We start from the raw sequence: 16,780 nt of genomic DNA, 5'->3' as shown, positions 1-16,780 counted from the left end.
GAGGAAGTATGTACAGTGTGCCGAGAAAGGCGAAGGCTTTAGCCTGGCGACTATCTTCCTCAGCCATCAAACGCCGGGGGCCCCACTGGGGGTCCTACAGTGCAGACGATCAGTCAGGTAACATCTGGCGGCTGCTGATGAGAGGGCTCCGTCGCCCAGGCTGCCTACCCCTTCGCCGCCTGTTTGTGATTCCATTTCCTCTCTGTTGGCGTGGCATCTGTGCGGCCCTTGCCTGCTCTCACCTGCCCGTCGGCTCTCCTGAGCCTCTCCGGGACACAGGGGGGGCTTATCTCTCCTTTTTTTTGTTTTTCATTTCCCCGCTCCTTCGCTGACACATATGCTGAGAGACAGAAGTGAGACCATGCATTTTCTCCCTGTAAGCTCACATCTCCTGCCTCCCTCCTCCCTCCCTCCCTCCCTCCCTCCTCCCTCCACACACAAGCTTTGCTGTGACAGTGATAGGGGAGGCCGGGGAGAATGGAGAGAGAGGAATAACTTTGGCGAGGGCTCCTTCAGCAAGAGAAGAGGCTCATTTGAGGACGGCAGCAGAAGTAATGGAGTCAGCCAAACGGAAATTAACAAATGTTTAAACCCCGCTCAGAGAGTCCTTCTGAAATTAACTCAACCGGGACAACAGGTTTACCTCTTTCTCTGTCTTAGCTGTGTGACATCACACTGGAGAATGGATGCATTCTTCAGCGCTTCAGGTTCTGAGAAAACCGAGATCATTACAAATAATGCCGGGAGCGAGACCTTGATGAGGGCTTGATGAGTCCGACACCCGGCGGAAGAGAAGATGGAGAGGCAGGGAGCGATTTGGTTTGAAATTGATTCGGTTCGTACAATGTGAAGTTACTCAAAAACAGTTTTTTACTTGGGTCATTGAACTTTATTTGAAAGAAACAAATGGTGGTTTGATACCACATTTAATGTGCTGGCCTAGAGCTATTTCAGAGCTATTGCTCCATATTTGACCGGTGACGTTTGCCACAGTACAGAACCTTCCTCTTTTTTTGTCGTCCTTGATTTTCCTTGTATTGACCAACTCTACCTCCCTCCCCTTAACACACCTGACATTCCCTTACTCTGTCCTCCCTCCCCTCAACACACCTGTCCTCCCTCATTTACCAACCTAAATTATGTCTGCATGTCATTAAGGTGACAGCTAAGGGGTTAGGTCAAATTCTACCTGTATCCATGTAGACTATCCTGCCCTTCATTTCCTGTCCCACATTTCCTCTCCCCTGACAACTCTCTCTCTCTCCGTCACACCCTGCCACTCTCTATCTCCCCCGCTCTTTCCGACACGCCTCATGTCATACTGTTGTCAGTCTCTCTCTCTCTCTCTCTCTCTCTCTCTCTCTCTCTCTCCCCCTATCTCTCTATGTCTCTCTCTCTCTCTTTGATGGCCTGCTCTTCATGTGTCCCACCAGGCCATCATGGCCCAGCTGCCCCAGGAGGAGAAGGCTAAGATTGCCGAGCAGGTGGAGAGCTTCAGGCAGGAGAAGTGCAAGCTGGACGCCGAGGTGGCTAAGTGGGATGACAACGGCAACGACATCATCGTGCTGGCCAAGCAGATGTGCATGATCATGATGGAGATGACAGACTTCACCAGGTACCACCACCAGCTCCCGCGTCGCCTTGGCAACGTCTAGGGGGGAGGGAAAGGGGGGGGTGATCAACTGTTCCCGATTCGATCTAAAGAATAATTTAATCAATTTTTAAATTATTAGTCATTCCAATCCAATCCACCCCTTCCGATCCAATTAAAAGAATAATTAGTGTCAATTCAATTCAAAGGCTATGCACACAAGGCTGCATGGTTTATGGGAGTGGATGCTGTGTTTATGTAGTGGATGTTGTATAAATTGTAGTGCTGCCAAGCGATTAAAATATTTAATCGCGATTAATCGCATTAATGTCATAGTTAACTCGCGATTAATCACACATTTTTTTCTATTCTAAATATGCCTTGATTTCGTGCTGCTAGCCTTTTAGTGAGATCAGAGAGTGTTGAGAAGGACAGTAATAAAATATATTTGGTAAGATGGATATAAGAAGAGAGACCCCCAGTGAATTAAACCCGGTCCACTTGACATCGGGCAGGTGCATGACAGTGGTACCGTAAAACTTCAATAGCCCAGGCTTTTATTTGTTTCAATCACTGAACTTTGGAACAAAACTATTAATTAACCATTATTTAAACTAGTATGAATATTCCTACCATACGTAGGCCTATACACATTACCAGGCTATCAAATAACGCCTACACACACACACATACACACACGGTGGCGGAGTGGTAATCGGGAGAGCCGGGAGAATTCCGGGTGGGCCGTTAACGTTTCGAGGCTGTCGGGCTGATAACTGCGGGATAACAATATTGCGTTCATAAAAGTTCCTTGCAGCGCCACCCAGCAGACTGAGCTGTGCGCCCGCAACCTCTCACTCACTCAACAGCCGCAACAAACCGTCAACGTCGCAACCAAGTCGATTTGTCTAGAGGGGAGTAACTGAGTGGCCCCTCCCAAAGTGGTACAGCCCAGGTGGGCCTTGAACTGCGATTGGTAAGAAAAACGTAACAGCTAATGACAACATTGAACTCTCGTGCAGGCTCGAACAGAGTGACACACAAACGCACAAGCACACACTTTTAAGGAGTTTTTCACCCGCTCCGTATCCTTGCTTGCCTCAACAAGTTTGTGCGGCGGGCTTGTTGTTTTGTTTCCGGTGTAGCTAGATCCAGTATGGTGTCTAACGTGCCTAGTTGTTGCTAGACAGCAGGTGAAAAAACGACAACGTTTGCCAAGCCAAAAGAGCGTTAATCGCGCGATAAAAAAATGAACGCCGTTAAAATTGGTTTGCGTTAACGCCGTTAATAACGCGTTAAACTGACAGCACTAATAAATTGTGCAAAATGTGATGTGGTTGATATTGGATGTATTCAACAACAAAGTGGTGTCTGCTTTTGTGGTATTATTATTTATTAATGGAGCAGATGCTGTTTTCCACAGCACTTTACATTGGATTCAGATCCATGTCATGAAGTAGCAGGCAGGAAGGTTAGGCCTCTGGACACTGGGGATCGCTACCCAGTGTCCATCGCCTAGCAACACGTGGTCTCTAGATCTGCAACCGAGCACTATTTTACTGATTCAGCTGCCACCAGACGTGGGCTTGGATGGCGGCGCTGCAGCAATGGGCTGTGATCCAAAGACAACGGGGGCGATCCAACAGCATTTATTAGCTTATTGTAGATTTTTACCAAAAACCAGCAGCCTACCTCTCAATCTCCTCCATCTGTGCCCTACGTTTCCCTACCCTCGCTCTCCGTCTCCCTTTGTCTCTCGGTCTCTCTGTCTCCCTGTCTCTCTCTCTTTTGTCACCCTCTCTAGCTCTCTATCTTGCTCTGTCTCTCCCGCTCTCCCTGCATGTGTCTCTCTGTCTCTCCCTCCCCCCCTCTCTCTATCTCTCTCTCTTTCTCTAGAGAGAGAGAGAGGGAGTCGAATCTGCTTGGTTCTTGTAAGTCGTCCCCACAGCCTAGAGTCTGCTCTCTGATGTGGCCCTGACTGCAGTGATTTGATTGACTTAGATTCGCTAGAAGGAAAAGAGAAAACTTATCTCATCCCATATTAACAAATCAAGATAAACAGCGTATCATTGAGTCCTTTGTGTTTAAATAAAAGCATCCATATGTTTATCGCCTACTTAGCTTATATTTATATAATATCCATACCTCTAATGTTTTCCTGAGGGGCCTCCTCTCAGGATTTATTTTGTGGTATTAAATTGTGTGCAGTTCAATCATCGTAATGCATTGTCTATTAGTTCATTACATTTCCACACTTCTGTCTGCCCTCTCCCTCCCCCCTTCGACTCCAAGCCCTATGGCTCTGTATCTGCTTATCTAAATGTACTGTCCCTTACACTCTCCCTTTTGTTCTCTCTCTTTCTCCCTCTCCTACCCCCCTATGTCTCCCCATCCATACCTTTCCTGCTCTCGTTCCCTTCATCTGTCTCTCTACCTTACACTTTCTATTTCAAAATGATCTCCTTTTTCTCCCTTACTCTCTTTCACCTCCTCTCCCTCCCTCCCTCCCTCCCTCCCTCTCTCCCCTCTCTCTCTCTCTCCCTCCTCCCTCCCTTCTCTCTCTCCCTCACTTCTCCCTACCTCCCTCCCTCCCTCCTCCCTCCCTCCCTCTCTCCCCTCTCTCTCTCTCTCTCCCTCCTCCCTCCCTTCTCTCTCTCCCTCCCTTCTCCCTACCTCCCTCCCTCCCTCCTCCCTCGCTCCCTCTCTCTCTCTCCCTTCTCCCTCTCCCTCCTCCCTCTCTCCCCCTCCCTCCCTCTCTGCCAGAGGGAAGGGCCCGCTGAAGAACTCCTCAGATGTCATCAACGCAGCGAAGAAGATCGCTGAGGCAGGCTCCAGGATGGACAAGCTGGCTCGCGCCGTCGCAGATCAGGTATCCTCTCCTCCATCCCCCTCCCTCTGAATTGTCTGCGTGGCGTTTCGTATTTTCTTGTCGGGTTGACACCACGCTTTGTGTTTGTGTTTGTGTGTGTGAGGCTGGCGTGCCTGTGTGTGTGTGTGTGTGTGTGTGTGTGTGTGTGTGTGTGTGTGTGTGTGTTTGTGAGTGCGTGAGTGCGTGCCTGTGTGCATGTGAGAATGTGTATGGCGTCTTCTTGTGCGCGTGTGTGTGTGCATGTGTGTGTTTGTGTGTGTGTGTGTGTGCGTGCGTGCGTCCGTGCTTGCGTGTGTGTGTGTGCCAGCGATAGTGCTTGTTTTGTTTAGCAGTGTCTCGGTAGAAGTGACCAATGAGGTTGTTAGCGTGGGCAGAAGTGGAGGTCCGCAGGGAAGGGGAGGCTGGGCTGGTCCTCTGCCCACCCGGCCGGTCCCCTGGGGGGTGAGCGTGGTGGTGGTGGTGGAGGAGGAGGAGCAGCAGGGGGAGGAGGGGCAGCAGGGGGTGGAGGAGGAGGAGAGGGCTGTGTAATATAATTAGCTGCTCTAGCCGAGGTGCAGCCTTCTCTATCAGATGAGCGGCTCCACATTGAGCTGACCGACCACTCTCGATAGCCAATCAATCAGCATCGGGCCGGGAGGGAGGAGGTCACAACAGCCAGCCCTGTGTGTGTGTGTGTGTGTGTGTGTGTGTGTGTGTGTGTGTGTGTTGGTGTGTTTGTTTCCATCTTTTTGCATTAGTGTTTGTAATGTGTGTGCATGTGTGTCTTAGTTTGTGGTTGAATGTTCTTGACATTTGTGGTCGTTTGTTTGTGTGTGTGTGTGTGTGTGTGTGTGTGTGTGTGTGTTTACCTGTGTGTGTGTGTGTGTGTGTGCCTGTCTGTTTTTGGGTGTCTGTGTCTATGTGTGTGTGTCTGTGCCCAACTCAGGAAACCTAGCAAACAGCCTCTGATGCTTGTGTCTGTGCGGTCCATCTTCTCTAAATAAGAAGGAGCTATTAACGTTGTGGGCATCAGCCGTTGTTTTTCACCCAGAGCGCTGCCCTCATCCTCTGCAAGCTAGCGTTGAGAAGAAGTTATGCTAACCTGAGCCATGGAGGCTCAACTGATCTTTTAATGTTGAGGTGGTGTTTAGGGGAAGTTACATTGATCTTTAAATGTCGAGGTGGTGTTTAGGGGAAAGCTAAACTGATCTTTTAATGTCGAGGTCCTTTTAGTCATAGGCAGGAGGCGCACCTTTTGAACTTGACACATAATACGCTGCTTAATTCTCTTGGCATGGGGAAATGCATCAGGTCCTATTTCACAGGCTTCGTATTAAAGACTGACAGAGTAAGGAGTTCTCCTCACTGTTGTTTTTAAGTTTGCTACGCTTGCAAATGCATTGCTTCGGTATTTGAATAGCTCAATGTTACGGAGAGCGTATTTCTTTGTGTGTCTACGTGTGTGTGTGCGTCGTCAGCTTACAAAGTGTGCGTGTGTGTTTGTGCGCTGAGTACATCAGCATGTGTGTGTGTTGGCGGGTGTGTGTGTGTGTGTGTGTGTGTGCGTTTGCGTGTGTGTGTGTGTGTGTGTGTGTGTGTGGGGGGCGAGCTTGATCCAGTGCGTTTGTGTGCGTGAGCTCATCGTCCCGTGTCTGTGTGTGTGGGTGTGTAGACACGCGTGCCTGTATGTGATTGCGAGGCTGCGTCTCTCAGTGTTTACCCCTCCCTCCTGCTCGGGGAGTGAGCGCGTCGGCCGGGGGGTCTCTGGGTGGTGGAGGGGGGGGCCAGCAGTGCATTAGAGCGACAGCAGCTCTCTTCTGCTCCACAGGTGCCTGGCTGGGGGAGCAGCCGCCCTGCCATTTTTCATTTGCACTTCAACCGCCTCCTAGACCACTTTCTTGCTGAATGTTGCCCGGCTTCTGTTGCCCCTCCCCACCCACATTGAGGAGCTCCTTTTTGTACTCCTCTTGGTTTGGGTGTAAAGGTATTAGTGTGTGTGTGTGTGTGTGTGTGTCTCGTTGGAGGCATTTGTTAGCAATTGCCATATGCATTGGGAAAATGGAAGTGTTTAAATGTAAAAAGAAACACCAATGTTGTTTGCTTTTATTGTGCTTTTATTCAGGATTCAAACAACAATAATGGCTGCTCACTCTCAATCTCTCTCTCTCTCTCTCTCTCTCTCTCTCTCTCTCTCTCTCTCTCTCTCTCTGTCTCTCTCTCTCTTGCTCTCTCTCTATCCCTTATCCCTCTTGACAAGGGTTAGAATTGTAGCATTGGCATGGGACGGGTGCCAACCAGCAGATGACAAAAGCAATAAGCCCTGACCTTAACAAATAAAAAGCAGCTCGCTAGCAGGAACACACGGCGGCTAAGTACCAAACCATGTCTCTGTAGCGCCACGTCAGCCGGCCTCACGGTGCCAGACAGAGACGGAGAGAGAGAGCCAGAGAGAGAGAGAGAGAGACAGAGAGAGAGAGAGACAGAGAGAGCGAGAGACAGAAAGAGAGACAGAGAGAGAGACAGAGAGAGAGATACAGAACGAGGGAGAGAGATACAGAAAGAGAGAGAGAGATACCGAGAGAGAGAGAGATATGGCCTTCCTACTGCTCTCTGACACTTTACTTTCACTTTCCCTTCCTCCCTTATCTCTACAGCCCATGTCCAAAATAAGTTCTCACAATCCAGCCATGGATTTTCCATTAGTTCCCTTCCCTTTTATTTGCACTTGTAAAACCGGTGTGGGTTCAACTACTGGGGCTGGGAGGAGTAATGGTGTAGTTCACCTCGCTCTTCCAGCAGCCGCTGTCACCGCACAGCCCTCCTCTGCTGGTTAAATTAAAGGACCTGTGCTGGCCCGCGTGGGACGGGACGCGCCACGGGGTTCTAGAGGAGCCACTCGACCGCCGGGTCAAAACAGCATATTTAAATTCTGCCGTCCCCACGTCTCAGAAGGAGGAAAGAGTCAATGAGAATCAGCAGGGAGGAGGGGTGGGGGGGAGTAAGATCCAAGTTGGACTCCCGGGTGTGCAGCCGCCTTCCTGTTTTGGGGTAGACGGGATATTAATAATATCACGACTGAAATTGACGTCGCAAAACAAAAGGCACACAACTCATGTTGGGCGCAATTATGCTAAGACAACCAAATGCATCCGTCCCGCTCTCGCTCTCTCTCTTCCCCCCCACCGGAATGACAATAAGTGTCAGCGAGGTTACTCTGGAAGTTCTGGGACAGCGGGCAGAGTCAGCCGCCAGCAGCAGAGCCTGCCTGCTCAATTCTCCAGCGAAGACGAGAGAGAGAGAGAGAGAGAGAGAGAGAGAGAGAGAGAGAGAGAGAGAGAGAGAGAGAGAGAAAGAGAGAGAGTGTGAGAGACACACACAGAGACAGTCAGAGAGATGATGAGAGCTAGAGTGCGGAGAGGAAGGAAACTAAAGTGGGGCTGGCAAGGTAATGGTCCGTACGCTTTATTTACACCAGTGGGGAAGCGGTGAAGGAAATGGACTATTAGTCAACTCTGCAGAGGGAACAATTATGTCATCCACACGCCTGTATCAAGCTGGCACCATGGGAGGGGAGAGTCTGTGTGTGTGTGTGTGTGTGTGTGTGTGTGTGTGTGTGTGTGTGTGTGGGTGTGTGTGTGTGTGTTTGTCCTTCTGTGTGTGTTTGTGTGTGTGTGCATGTGTGTGTGGGTGTGTGTGGGGGGGGGGGGCGAGCAAGAGCAGGTCTGTGTGAGTGTGTGTGTCAATTTAAAGATGTTTGTTTACGTGTCAAGCCACGTCAAGTGGGCCCATTTGAAGTGGGTGTGTGTGTGCCAGCTCTCTTCGCGTGATTGAACCAGAATGAGCAGTGATCAGCGATGTTAGACGACTGCCGCAGTGTGACGAGAATATCAGCTGGACTCTAAACCACGCTCTTCCTCTGGATGCGTAAGTTCTCCAGCATTGACACCCACCAATCCTGGGGAAGGTTTGGCAGGTCACCACGAGGATGCTAAAAGATCAGTTTACTGTCCAATCAAGTCAGCTCACACAGGGCAGATGTATCATTACAACATGTACAGTCCTATCAGGTCAGCTCACGTAGGACAGATGTATCATCACAACATGTACAGTCCTTTTAATTGAGTAGGTCAGACTGGACATGCGTATCATCTCAACATGTACAGCCCTGTACGCTCACTAACAGCCCTGTGAGGCATACATGAGCAACAAACCTCAAGGGGACTGTGCATCACTCCCCTGTGTGTTTGTCCATGTGTGTTTGCATTTCTGTGGGTCTGTATCTGCGTGTGTGTGTGTGTGTCTGTATCTGTGTGTGTGTCTGTATCTGTGTGTGTGTGTGTGTGAGTGAGTGAGTGAGTGAGTGCGTGAGTGTTGTTTGTGTGTGCGCGTGGGCGTGCCTGTGTGAGTGTGTGTGTGTGTGTGTGTGTTAGTGAGTGAGTAAGTGTGTGTGTGTGTGTTAGTGAGTATGTGTGTGTGTGTGTGTGTATGTGAGTGTGGAGATGAGCACCGTGGTGAATAGAGACTGGGGGAATGCTCTCCCGTGGCTGAGCGGAGACAGGAGATGTTGTGATCAATTAGACGGACAAAGGAGTAACGAGCGTGCGGAAGCGAGCGATGGGGAAGATGAATCGCTGAGAGGCTGAAAGCCTCAGGATGAGTGCCAGGGTGGGATGAAGGAGGGGGGGGGGGGGTAACCGCTGCCTACCCGGTCCAGGGCCAGAGAGACCCAGAAGACCCAGATCTGGTGCTGGCGCCGCCGGATGTCCTACTTAGCAGCGTTTAATATTAATGACCGCAAGGCAACGTGTTGGTGTGTACGTTGAGAGAAAACAGCAACGCTGGGAGCATCAAAGCCGCCAATGTGGGGCTCTGAACCCCACCGCAGCTAAGTGGGCCACGGTGGTCCGCTGGAAGCCCGCCAGCAGGAGGAAGAACCAAGGGCGATGGCGGAGACTTAGACCAGAGCAAGGACGACCACCTCCTGGTCTCTTCATCTCCTTCTCTTCCCTCGGTTTTGTTGCTGCTGCACTCCACGATAAGCCTCCCTCCTCCTCCTCCTCCTCCTCCTCCTCCTCCTCCTCCTCTTGTCTGGGTTTGAGACGTGGACAGGACGGCAGTTAAGACCCAATTTCTGTGTGTGTGTGTGTGTGTGTTTGTGTGTGTGTCTGTGTGTGTGTGTGTGTGTGTTTGTGTGTGTGTCTGTGTGTGTGTGGGGGGGGGGGGGGAGGGGGTGTCTGTGTGTGTGTGTGTGGGTGTCTGTGTGTGTGTGTGTGTGTGTGTGTGGGTGGGTGTCCGTGTGTGTGTGTTCGGGCGTGTGTCTGCCAGGCTTTCAACTAGCTGATAATTAACATGTCTTTACTAGTGAGAGTGAAATGTGCGTATAAAACCAGAATAAATCCTATGAGGAAGGCCCTGGAAGGTGGTTGTGATCTGTAAAACAACACATAAATATGGAGTTGAATTAATGGCTATGAAAGCTCATCGCTCATCACATTTTACAAAGGATTATAAACTTTCACTGAGGCAAATTGAGTGCTGTTCTTGTTGTTACACACATTCTGTTTTGTTTCCCGGAGCCCTGATTTTTCTTCTTTTAGCCTTGGCTTTTAAGGAGCTGTGTAGGTGTAAATCTGTGCGTTTATTGCAGCATTTATGTGCTTTGGTTTGGCTCCTCATTCTAGATGTGTATCAATATAATTGCACATTTTTCCTTTTGATAACTGACGGAACACTGAGCAGAACTTTTATGGAGGTTTACAGGCAAAACGTTGGCCTAGATGCAACCTACTTTCTATTTTTGGATGGCTCATTCATACTCATATGAGTTTTAATACAATGCAACAAATGTCCATTTGAACCACAAATCGTGTTTTTATGTTTTCTTTGTACAAGCACTGGTAGTGCAGCAGAGTATAGCCATCTGAACCTCTCATGATCATAATGATGCTTCCACATAAGCACATTAGATATCCTGAACATCACAAATAGCTTGTTCTGGAAATCATTGAATGCGACCCTTCAGAAACCATCTCCACCAAGGCAGTGTATTTACATTTACATTTAGGGCATTTATTTATTTATCTAGGGCGCTTTTATCCAAAGCGACTTACAATAAGTACATTTGTCATAAGAAGTGAAACAATATATATCGCTGTCGGTACAGTAAAGATGTTCATAGAACCAAGTGCAAGTACTAACAATCGCTAGGCTAACCCATTCCCCGTGTACAGCAATGCTAGCAGCTACTGCAGATGCTACACAATTAAGTACTATGAATAAGTGCAATGTAGATTAAGTGCGTACAGTAAGTGCGCACATCAAGTGCCAGGACGTACAACATACAATGGTGGCCCGAAGGGGCTGGGCAGCTACCGGAAGGGGCTGTGTTTGCTCTGTTTCCTTTACCTTGACCAGTCCCTCTCTGTGCTACTTTCCTTTCCTCAGTGTCCAGATTCGGCGTGCAAGAAGGACCTTTTGGCCTACCTGCAGAGGATCGCCCTGTACTGCCACCAGCTCAACATCTGCAGCAAGGTCAAGGCCGAGGTGCAGAACCTGGGCGGGGAACTCATCGTCTCCGGGGTAAGTTCTGCCGCCGCGCAGGTATGTGTCTGGGGGATGCCTTTTTTTTTTATCGTCAGAAAGGTTTGAACGGTCTCATTAAGACCTTCACGTTGGGGGAAGGCGGATCTCAGGTAGTGGCCTTTGAGTCCACTTTTTTTGGACCTAAAAGTGGACTCAAAGGCCAAAAACGTCAGGTAACCACTGACTAACAACACTCCCAGCTGAGGTGCAGAGAGACTGGAATCCCCTCCTTCAACATTTCGCACGGACAGTAAATCGTTTAGCTCAACGCTTCCCCTCGGACTCTGGAGAGACCTGAGCGGTCGATCGCCGTGGCCCCGGGCTAACGCAATCATAAGTAACAGCCCTATCATACGTCAGAACGTTGTAGTGTTGCAGAGTACAGTGTGGATCCCACTGCGCGCGTATCCTCCTCCAGGGACGCGCTCCTCTTCACCCGGGAGGCCGTGCCTGGTCTGAAGATCCCCCGGCCCGCAGGCCGACCTCGTTAGGCTGAATCCGTCACCATGCCCTGCTCCGGTTCCACTGTGAGAGCTCCCATCACGCCCATATTCTGGACACCATATCTGTTGTGGTGTTGTCCTGTCTGTGGGAGCAGAGGAATACCTCAGGAAGGGCCGTAGTTTATTCCATAGTAGATATAGAGCAAAACCATGTCCTGTATCAAAACATCCCATAATCAACGGAGACCTCGTTACTATATTTAGGCCCGTTTCAGAGCATTGAGCCACGCTGAGACTTTAACCTTTTCATAGTGGCCAGCTGGAGTCCACACTCATTAAATCTTAGCAGTTGACTTGCCTCAGCGTGCAGGGGGCGGGGGTGGAGGTTGGGGGAGGTGGGGGGAGGAGGGGGGAGGTGGGGGGAGGTGGGGAAGGAGGCCCAGTAGCAGACAAGCCTTAAATGTCAGCCAAACAAAGCAGACGGCGGCAGAGGCACCCCTCAATCCTGCTAGTGCTAATTACCCAGAGTGGGGGATGTGGGGGGGAGGGCTCAGGGTCCCGGTCTCCGGCCCCGTCCCGGTCTCACCCCAGAGTGGAGGATGTGGAGGGGGGGGAGGGCTCAGGGTCCCGGTCTCCGGCCCCGTCCCGGTCTCACCCCAGAGTGGAGGATGTGGGGGGGAGGGCTCAGGGTCCCGGTCTCCGGCCCCGTCCCGGTCTCATCCCAGCACTGAGGGACCCGCATCTGGCGTGTTCCCCTGTGGGGAACAAGTGTCATCTGTGGCCACGCAGAAGGACAACGCCTCGACGCCCTGCATCACTCTTTACGTACCGCGGCGGCTGGGTGTCGGTTAAATCCCCCCGGAGGAGCTGTGTTGTTTTACCCGCAGGCGATCCTGCGTGGTGGCGTGCTGGCGTTGGCGTGCGGCCTGTCTGCTCGTAGAATGGCTAATGCCGATGTAAGCGTGTCAGCCCGGGGCAAATACAGGAGGAACACGCAAGCGTTTAACCTCCCAAGGAGATTTATTTGTTTATCAAACAGGTGTTCACGAAGCCGGCTCAGCCGTTGTTTATTAGCGCGGTTTATCATGTCCGACCCGATCCAACCCGATGGTTCTAACTCTCTCTCTTCATCTGTCTCTTCCATTCCATTACCCTCTCCACCCCACCCTTGATGCTACCGTGCCATGTCTGTGTATGTCTGTGTGTGTGTGTGTGTGTGTGTTCTGTTTCTATGTGTTCTGTTTCGCGGGACGTGTGTGTATTTGTGTTCTATGTGTTCTGTGTGCGGGATATTTATGTGTGTGTTTGTGTTGTGTGTGTTTGTGTCGTGTGTTGTCCTGTCTGTGCGTCTGCTTTGTTTCCCTTCATTCCCGTGGGTGCAGCTGGACAGCGCCACCTCCCTGATCCAGGCGGCCAAGAACCTGATGAACGCGGTGGTGCTGACGGTGAAGGCGTCCTACGTGGCCTCCACCAAGTACCAGAAGGTGTACGGCACGGCCGCCGTCAACTCCCCCGTGGTGTCCTGGCGCATGAAGGCGCCCGAGAAGAAGCCGCTGGTGAAGCGCGAGAAGCCCGAGGAGTGCCAGACGCGCGTGCGGAGGGGCTCGCAGAAGAAGCACATCTCGCCCGTGCAGGCGCTCAGCGAGTTCAAGGCCATGGACTCCTTCTAGAACGCTCCGGAAACGAAAGAGCGGCGGAAAAAAACGACACCAAACCCAGCCCGAGACGAGACGACGAAACTACGCAAAAAACAGAAGAAAACGTGAAAAAAATGACGAAAAAAGACAGAACGAGAGAAGAAACGTCCCTTTTTACTATGTGTTGACCCGCCTTTGTTTGTTTTTTGCCGTGCGCGTGCGTCGGCGACGCCCTGTGGGGAGGACTAGAGTTCCCGCCAAAAAAAAAAACGGTACGCCGGGGCAGCGGCTACCGTGAACAAAGGAAGTGTCGCCCAGCGGTGCGGGCGAGAAAACACGCACTCCCTCTACTATTTATTACTGTCCTTATCGTAGCTTCATGTGTGCGAGCCAAACCCGTGTGTCACTAGAAGAGAACATTTTAAGAAAAGGAGGGAAATGTGGAAGATGATTATAATGATAATAACAGTAATACAAGAGAGCGCATCGGAAGGAGAGGGAGGGCGATTGTAAGCGTGACAGTGTATACTTTGTGGCGGTCAATATTCTAGATATATCATTACTGTGCCACTGACTTGGCTGCTGCTTGAACACATTTAACTGTCTGAATGAGAACCAGTGGATGAGACTGTAGATTAAACACCTTAGGGATCACACCAATGTTAAGTATGTTTCCTCTTAGCTTTTATTTATTCCCCTCCATTATGAATGTTAACTAGTAGTGCTAGGATTAACCTATTTAGGAAAACCTGGAAATGTCAGGGACAAACCTCAAAGTAATTCATTTTCTTGTTCCTTAAAGTTAATAATAACGATGATGACGATTTCAAAAAATAATAAATGCATACTTTGTGTTCTCCCTGGGCAACGGAATGGCCTGTTGTATTGCCTTTTAGAAGTCAATTCATTTCATGATTACATTATTAACTGTAATGTAATCATGAAGGCGGGTGTTGTGTAAGGTGTGCTTCCAGCCACAGAGAGGTCGGACTGTGGTTTTGATCAGAGTAGAACACCTGCGTGCAGTTCGTTTATATGCTCCCGTCTCTAATAAACTCCTCAACCTTATCCTTAAAGAGGCCTGTTTTTTCTTTTGTGTGTCTCTTAGGTCTTCTCTTATTCATCTATCATCCAGAGATAGCCAGACTCTCTGAATCAGCTTATTTTCCCAAAACAACTGAAGGCTAAATAATATTGGATCGATACATTTATTTATTATTATTTTAGTTCCAGGCAAGGAAAGCAAAAAAAATAGGGTAAAATATCAATACAATTAGCGAGGTCTGAAAATGGTAAGCATGGTACAGGATTGAGATAATTTGTAATATTAAAGAGATGTGTAGTGATGATGGTGTCTGATTTTGTCGTTGTAGCGTTTTTCAAACAGCTCACTCCTCTTTTTTTTCCTTTTCCTTTTCTGTCTGTTAAGCAGTTCACTTACTAACTAACTAATTTGAACTGCATAACCCGATGCCAGGTCCTATCGTCCAACTCATTGTCCCAAAGCGGGAGGGAGTGGGAGATCTGGCGCCTTGTACAGAAAACACTAGAATGGACCAGACTGTTTGAATGTCCCATGATTCGCCTCAGCCTTCATCATAGCTGACATGCTTCACCAATCATGAAGACTAGCATGTGGAAGAGAGACACGTATGTCTGTGTGTGTGTGTGTGTGTTAGTGTGTGTGTGTGTGTGTAAAGCATACCCACATTGGTGCTGAAAAGGTTGTGATGTCTGCCTGTCGCGGTGCTCTAGGTTAAACCCTTAGAAGATTTTCCACAGTGGCTGAAACAACATTATAACACAACAAAGCCTTTGTGTGTGTAAGGACGCTCGATCGATCGCAGGTCATTGTGTAACCCCCGTATCTACAGCCAAACAGCAAAGGCAGCTCTCCTAGTATCATGTTTCTGCCGGTTGAGGATAAAACATTCATAGCTCTGTGTTCACATCCACTTCATCCAGAACAACACAAAGGGAGAGAGGAACATAAGCTATAACCTCCCCAACAGGAGCGATGAGCAATATGAACAGATATAATGGTATTGATCTGTCCCTGATAAACCTCTTCCAGCCAAAGCTTTCATCCTCCACGTTCAATTAAAGCACATGGACTGGAGCGGGCAGAACGGGCTGAATAGTGATGGAGCCGTCCCCACGCTGTTCTGCTTAGGAACAAAACAGCAGCAGCATCTGCTTCCTCCTGACCTTTGACAGCTCACTGTTCGGGAGGCCGAGTTCACTTAAGCCTGGGTGGGGGGTGGTGGTCTCTCTCTCCATCTGTTGGAGAGAGAGAGGGAGGCGTCTCTGACTGATGGTCACTACCTGTACCTCCCAACCCAAGAAGAGAGAGACTGTCACTCCCTCTTCCCTCTCTCTCTCTCCCTCCTTTCTATCTCTGCGAGACCGGGGCTCACCATCCGAGCCCGGACGTGACGGTGAACACAGCCCAGGTCTGATCCCTGAACCTGAGCAGTGACGTTCTCCTCTCTGTAAGACAAGCAAATAGATTCCCTAACTTTCTCTTTTTTCTCTTGTCATTATTCCACACTTTGGGCAGATGGCACACTAATTATAGGAAGACGGCTCTATTAGAATCTCTCCATGCAGCGGGAGCGGGCCAATCAATTGCAGAGCAAGAAGAAAAAAAAGAAGAAAGGAATGTAAATTTACACAAGGCCATTACGGGAGGTGTCAGGCATTATCCAGGACGGCTGGAGACCCCCCTGGCCGACCCACAGCTATGTGTAATTAAACAGGTGAAGTCCAGGCAACCTCTACCAAGACGGAGACACCGCCACCACCCCCCCACATCAGATCATCCACCAGGGAAATCCCCTCCGCCTCTCCCTCCCAGAGGCCGGCCTCGCTTGGGTAATTGCCCTGGCGAGACAAGCGCTAATGTGGATAGCCTATTGATGTTCGCTTTTTTACATAGCGGCGGGATATCGGCTCGAGTCCATATTTACCCTCTAGGACGGCGGGTGTTTGAGGGGTTTATATAAGAGATTGACCCAACCTGTAATGTAAAGATTCCCCTGTCAGTCTGGAGCCTGTGTGATCCGGCGTTAATGAGGACACACTCCCAAGCATGGACCCACAGACAGGCTGCCTAGAACCAACGCCGTTCCCTTTGGAAAACCTGCACAGAACAAGGACAAACCAAGACATCATCATCGGAGTTGGCAACCAGCGAGCGCCTGTCGTTAATATTCCGGAGGGTGAAGGGGAAGACTTGACGTGGATGTTCTGTTATGGTGTGAAGGTTGGTTTGTTCCGAGATGGGGAAGGTTGAGAACAAGGATTTGTGTCTGAGTATTAGTAGACTCGGGGGTTTGGTGTGGAGTTGGTAGGAGAAGCCTGGCGCAAAGTAGAATAAACTTTAAAAGTTACTTTTCAAGGTAGAATGTAAACAGTAATACTGTAATAAGAAAATGTCAAGTCTAATCTAGGGATGTAGCGACATTCGATTCATTGGCAAACACTGATTTTCTTAAGCTAGGCTAGGCTTGGCTCGGCTAGGCTAGCTGGCCGTTTGTTGCACAATGCTTTCATCAACAGTAATTGCTTGTGCATAATGAACACAGCCCTGTGAGGCGAAAATTGATTTTCTTTTTATTAATGAAATTGTACCAAAAAAAACGGTGTGCCATTTACACACCGTTGAAGATCCCGATAT

At 49.6% G+C, this 16,780-nt stretch overlaps 1 protein-coding gene across 3 annotated transcripts in view; it reads left to right on the top strand.

Annotated features, from left to right (window-relative positions):
* ctnna2 (catenin (cadherin-associated protein), alpha 2) overlaps positions 1–13,134 on the top strand; it is a gene marked incomplete at both ends in the record, with an annotated part of 254,093 nt that extends 240,959 nt beyond the window's left edge. For 2 of the 3 annotated variants that reach the window (XM_079758937.1, XM_079758936.1), the window contains 4 exons: positions 1,434–1,615; positions 4,355–4,460; positions 10,884–11,018; positions 12,847–13,134. In XM_079758937.1, the coding sequence (XP_079615063.1) occupies positions 1,434–1,615; positions 4,355–4,460; positions 10,884–11,018; positions 12,847–13,134 (711 nt within the window). The remainder of the gene's footprint in view (positions 1–1,433; positions 1,616–4,354; positions 4,461–10,883; positions 11,019–12,846) is intronic. The other variant, XM_079758938.1, reaches the window with a different exon arrangement.
* Positions 13,135–16,780: the final 3,646 nt, after the last annotated feature.

The sequence above is a fragment of the Pollachius pollachius genome (assembly GCF_949987615.1).
Source record: "Pollachius pollachius genome assembly, chromosome: 2".
Classification (NCBI taxonomy): Eukaryota; Metazoa; Chordata; class Actinopteri; order Gadiformes; family Gadidae; genus Pollachius; species Pollachius pollachius.
This window is presented reverse-complemented; position numbering and strand designations above follow the sequence as displayed.